The sequence below is a fragment of the Styela clava genome, chromosome 10 (genome assembly GCF_964204865.1).
Source record: "Styela clava chromosome 10, kaStyClav1.hap1.2, whole genome shotgun sequence".
In the NCBI taxonomy this organism is placed as follows: Eukaryota; Metazoa; Chordata; class Ascidiacea; order Stolidobranchia; family Styelidae; genus Styela; species Styela clava.
The window spans coordinates 14,645,282-14,651,650 of NC_135259.1; the positions used below are offsets into that span (position 1 = coordinate 14,645,282).

At 33.8% G+C, this 6,369-nt stretch overlaps 1 protein-coding gene across 1 annotated transcript; it reads right to left on the minus strand.

Moving 5' to 3' along the window:
• Positions 1 to 1,450: 1,450 nt before the first annotated feature.
• LOC120337483 (gremlin-1-like) lies at positions 1,451 to 4,496 on the minus strand. The gene has a single exon (XM_078117327.1). The coding sequence runs from the start codon at positions 3,906 to 3,908 to the stop codon at positions 3,150 to 3,152; it is 759 nt and encodes a 252-aa protein (XP_077973453.1). The 5' UTR covers positions 3,909 to 4,496; the 3' UTR covers positions 1,451 to 3,149.
• Between the last annotated feature and the right edge of the window lie 1,873 nt (positions 4,497 to 6,369).

Below are 6,369 nucleotides of genomic sequence, written 5' to 3' on the forward strand. Positions count from 1 at the left end.
CAAAATAATCAAATCTTCATAAAACCCCAAAATTCATAAAGTTCCGGAATTGATCCTATGCCCATAGACTGTATATAAAACTTTGCAAACTGCATAAAAAAGATTACAAATATTATGGCATTTCCCTGTGATAATATTCGGCATTTCAATGAAAATACAAAAATCAGATTGCCTAACTTTGCAATGAGATTTTCATTTAATCTTGGAGGTTAGAGATAACAGTCGCATTTTGATAGGAGACATATTATGACGTCTTCGAGAACGTTTGATACATATCGAAATTCCAGTTATACTTTTGCATAATTGCACCTGTATATAGTACTTTACATGTGCATGGGAACCCATTGAAATATATCCGCCTGTCTCGAAATCATTTATAGAAAACATCGAAGTACTAGCCATGCGAAACTTACAATCTTAAATTCAAGTTTTCTTTAATCGTCTTATCTTCAGAACAACGAGTTTTCTTAGTTTACATAATATAATATCTTTACAATTGTATTACTTTCCAAATCAATTTCTTATACGCCCTGCCAAAAAGCGAAGTATGGATGTGGTTGTTCTTCGTAAACTTCAAAGAAAAATATTAGGTGTACACAATCCCATCATAAAATAACCATGTGTTCCTAAACCCCAAGTACTGATGTAGTTTAACCTAATGTTGAGACATCTAGAAGTTACTGGTTGACGGTAGGATCTAACTTCAAAGTCATCTAAAATAAACCTTGTTTAATACAAGCTCACCTTTAAATAGTTAGGGAATAAGTTGAGATGATGCGAGTAGAATACAATTGAGTGAATAAAAACCGATGCCGCGATGTGAGCAGATGTTCTGAGAGTAAAAAATTCAATTCATTACACCTTGTTAGTTACATTTGAAACAGAATCAATTCATTTAATTAAAAAAAATGACTTCGTAACAAATTTATTTTCTTCAGATGAGTATTCACATTGCGAAGGATTCAAAATTTCACCCGTCCTTTCATATCGGATAAATAAACAATTGAGTTGATGTTCTCAGTGTCGAAAATTCCCCTATTCCAATTTATTTCGAGACGGATACCATGGCCACCATGCTCAGTAACGAATGAAAGGCCGTAACTGCTGTCCTTAAATAAGTCACAGCAATTATACACAGCCGAATGATCACCTTTCACATTAATATACGGAGGGGTGTTCTGGGTAACTCTTACTACTTTTTACAAACTAACACCCGGTCCTTCAGGGGGCAATTCAATAACATAGCGATTGACATTGTGTGCCAAGCACAGATAATGCGTTTATGGGGACTGCATTGGGGAACTTGAAGAAACTATGATAAGCCTGCAGATTCTAGACGATGCTGGATCACCCAATCACTCTCACAAGAAATGTTTTGTGTTAGGAATGAACACCTTCACTTCAACTCCCAAATGTCTAAACAAGTAAACCTGTTCACATAAAATTCGCTTTATATTGATTTATTAATTTTTATTTTAGCAACAGTTTACAACAAACGCATATTTATACAATCAGATGTTTCAACTGGAAATTTTTTCGACCAAATATGTGGCATTGATAACACAAGATTGATCGAACATAAATTACTAAAAATATTTCTGAATGAATTTATTGAAAACTGCAAATAATAAATACGTTGAACATGAATGTATCGCTCGATAATAATTAAATTCAATAAAAAAAATGATAAAATAATTAAAAAAGTGAAAGGTAAAAAAACGTTAAATAATAACGTTTTAGCATCAATGTATAAAATAATAATAAAAAGCAGTAAAATATCATTTAAAATTAGAAAAAAAAAGAGAAATAAAAACAAAGCGACCTGACTATATTATGTGCAACTAGTACGCCAGATACAGAGGGCTCTCCATGTGAATATCACAGATAGTGGGGAATGGAAGCAGATTCAAACCATATACTATTTCAAGCGATGATCCGCGGCTAATTGTGGGAGATTCTACAACTTTGTTAAAACAGATAGAATGGCAAACTTTTGGTTTATAATACACCTTCACAATAATACATTTGATAACTCTTTACATTCATTCATAATCAGGACAACAATTTTCATTAATTAATTATATAAAAAAATTAACAAAGTAAAAATGAAGTCGAAATCTTATTCAAAGTTGGATTACCGCACTGGATTTTCCGAATATTGAGATTTTACGTGTTTTTGTCACAATAAATTTTTGAGGATAACAACCAAAAAAAACTTTATCTTAAACCCCTTTTTATTTGAAATTTTACATGAGAATACCCAGTATTTCTATTGGACACCTCGAAGCCGAAATAAAACTTTTTGCAATACACAATACAACAGAATTTGTCGCCAAAAGTAACTATTAACACATCAATAAAAGTAACTCTTAATGGAGAAGTGCTAAGCAATTGTAAATGTATAGTTAGTCTATAATCAAATTTCGAACGGTAAGTTGAATTCGTGAGCGTGCGCCAAAGCAAATATTAATTCTTGACCACCATGGTGTCATCGTTTGTGATAATGATGAAAAATAAAAGTAGCAAATTTTACAATTTATTAAAAGCAAATATGATAGAATCTAAAATAATAGAGCAAAATGTGCATGTGCTCATATGTTTCATAGAAAAGCTTTGCAAGTTTTAAAGTTTCGAAAATGACCACTTTCGAAAACGGTCACGAAGGTACTTCAGAAACATTGACTATTTAGCTAATTGTTGTAGTAATGGTTTAAAAACTCGCGCTAAGTGATGGAGGCCAAATTACTTTCTTAATACGCAGATAATTATTGCCAAATGGCGACAATTTGTGACAGCAGTGGTTTAAAATCCCTTGGATTTTCAGGATGTTTGTGGTGATGGACTAATTATTTGGAGTCAAAAAATTATTAGATTAACGATTCGCGCGTCAGTGGTGGTGCAAAGTTAATAATGCGAATGCGCGTGGCGCAAGGTTTGGTAAAAGTTTGCACGGGACTCTGTCCCATCTGATCGCCAACATTATTCCCTTCGCTGACGTCAGAGTATCGTGACGTCATATTTTGTAACGTCCCGTCATCAGTTTGTCTTGTAGAGGTAGAATCCGATAAAATCAGCCTCGTGGCGTAACGCGTTTTGCGATCTTTGGCATGTCATTGGACACTATTGACAGTTTACTATCCACTTGTCCACTACCGTTTTGGCTCTGATGATGTGGTCGAATCTGACGTTGAAGAAGTCGATGGTGACGGTTCGGCTACGTGAGATTCGACATCGGGTACCGCAATGCAACGACATTCCTTTATTTTGTTGACAATTCGTTTGATGTACTTTCCTCTCTTTCCTCTGTTTCGTGAGCAGGTTAAAGTGACGGAGACTTTTTCAATGATATGTGGTTTACAAAAAGAGCATGATTTGAAAGCTGCAGGTTCCTTTTCATCTGGAGTTAGATTTCTTGGAATGTAGAACGAGTTACATTGTCCGTAACAAAAGTTGTTGATGAAGAATCCTTTGCAGCCATTTTTTGAACGGACAACCAGTTTCAAAGGTCTAGATTTGCACCAATCACTTTTCAGATATCTTTTCTCAGTGATGATGAGTGCTTTCTCACTTGTTTTGAGTATTTTTCCTCTTCCCTTCTCTTTACCAGCTCGTCGCCGACTAGCTTTTGCTTCCTCATTAACGACAATATCGTTTTCCCCCGCATCTTTGTTTTTGTTCTTTCTCAATCGTCTACTCTCCGCTGTATGTACACTGGAAAGTATTATCAAAGATATGAAAACCAGAGCAACAAGACCGAATCTGATGAAAGAAGGGGACTTTGTCGTCGAGTTTGACCGTGGGTGCGGCTCCCGACAGCCCGCAGATTTATTTTCCATCGCCGATCTCTCCGATTGTCCGCAATGCAAGCATGCTCGCTTAGTACACGAATCTTCAGAGTAACTTTTCATGATGCCGAGGTAAGTCGATTTTCTTTTCAAAACAGTAGAAAGAATAACCGAAAGTAAGCTTTCCACTTAAAATGCAAGATGAGTTGTCGGTTGAAAACGTCGTTCAGATTAGAGAAAGAATAACAATATTTTTATGTATGTCGTATAGTAAAACTAAAAATAAACAAAAATGATATTAAAATTCTGGTTCAAAATTTACAGGAACTTTGAATAAAATGTGAATTACTTTCATTTTTTGCTGATTCTTACTATTAATTAAACCCAAAATTTTCACTCTAATTCGCAAAGAAAGTTGAGGTTAGCAGTTTCAAACTGTCTAAAATAGTTTGACAAAATATTTCCAAATGTTTGTCAAATATTGTCAAACACCAGCTGTCTAGTAAAAAGAAAAAATCAGCCAATCACTGCTCCATATTTTCCTCCATACGAAAGCATACCTGATAATTTTGTTTGCAATTTCTAAATAAAGAATATACGATCCCGCGGTACTGAACTAACTATGCACAGTATAGCACATTAGAGAATTCCCAAATTCACAAGTGCTGCTGCAACCATTTGTTTGCCTCATTGTGGTTTTTGTCAAGTAGGTCCTGTTCTCCACCTGTCCAAACTACATACTATTGAAAAGAATTTGGTTGCGGGGATTATAAACAAATGAAAAAAGGGAAAAAATGTTTGGTTACATTGAAATTATATTTCTAAATCTTCCTAGATAAGAGAGAGTTTTACTTCCACCTTTTTCCTGCTCATTTGGCGTCAGGGGTTTCTGAAGCGACTTAATGTCGGCTGCGGAAAGTGTTCTGTTTCCGAAAAACAAACCCCGGAACTAATACAAAAAGAAGTGAAATTAGTATAATTTGAAAGTAACTGAACTTAAATACAATAATTTTGTCCAATACCTTATATTAAAAAAGTCATTGTTTCTAATCGTAAGGTCTGTATTCGGATTATCGAAGTAAAAATATTGATTTTCATTTCTTCAGTGTAATTGGAGGAATACATTGGTATAAAATATATCAGTGCTTTATAATTATTATAATAAAAAAAGCCTCTGCCTTATTTTATATTATCACTGTGCATATTTTGGATTGAAAAACAAATTTGTGCAAAAATTTCGATTTTTCATCAACATAGATACAAAAAAAAAAAAACTCCTATCCAAGGTTATACGCCAAGGTTATACGCTTGATTGCATCCAAATTTTATTTAAATTTCTCTTGATTGCACCGGACGATATTGCTTCAGAACTGTTATATTTTCTTGAATTATTTTTGAACTACTTTGTTTATCCAACACCAATGAAAAATTAATTAAAACTATTTCGTTCTATTTTTTTTTGCCTCTTTTTCTTTCAAAAGTACTCTCTGCATATAGCAGTATTCTTTATAATATCAAATATTCAAAAAAGTCAACTTTCAACCAGTTTTCTATATCGCTAAGAGCTGTGTCGAAGATTTCCTATAAACTTATAAAACGAGTTTTATTGCCTCAGCTACGAAACAGTCGCGCTCGTACGAACGGTAGTCTAACTGTCTACGCGACGGTCCTACGGGTTTGTTTTTCCTTCCTGCCCGGATATTATTAATGATACTGTTATTGCAATACAACGGGGTTTTATTAGGAATGTTATTCCTCAGAGAAGATATTTTGACCCTATTGTGCTTCGCAAAATCATGTCAGCGCACATCATTGTAGGAGGTCAAAGTTTTATTCTCCAGTCGAACTAACTCGAAATGAAAATAAAAGACGACAATAAGTTTCTACCAGTATAGTTTAATCGTAGAATTGTAATGATAATATATCTTCGACGGTATGATAAATGTCTGAATAAGTTGGCTTACGATGTTGGGTCGGGCGCCATTTCACTCCGCGCGTCAACGTGAAATTTATTAAGACGAATATTATTTGATTGTTGCTTTTGCCACTTGTCATAACATTCCGGATTCAAATACCAAACAAGAGAACATACACTAGAAATTGTACAAAATATTTTTTAGGTCAGAAATACTCAGAAGTTCTTGAAATTATTTCATTGTAAATATAATATTTCATCCCACGTGTATCGCTTTATGTATATTCTTCATGGATGTACTCGTAGCGATGAAAACCGACTTTCGCCTTAAACACCTGTGCGAAACACATTATCCGACTTTATGGCGTTTTGTGGGTAAATATTATTTCGTCACTCGATGTTAAAAATCTAAGGAAATTCAACATAATTATTACTGTAATTTTAATTATTAATTTCCGAGAAGAAACCAGTAATACTAATCGACTACGAGTTAAATTTTGACTAATTGCGTTTTGTCAAATTTTACGTTTGTACTTATCATATTTAGCCAATGGAATAATAATTTAACTAACAAAACTGTTCTATTTACCCTTAAAAGCATTTCAATTAACAGTTTTTTTTTTAAATTTACGTCGTCTCTCGTAACAGATTAACGTGTTGTAATATACA

What these genes read in the sequence shown, in the direction of transcription:
- LOC120337483 (XM_078117327.1), bottom strand. Translation starts at nt 3,908, where the DNA reads ATGAAAAGTTACTCTGAAGATTCGTGTACTAAGCGAGCATGCTTGCAT.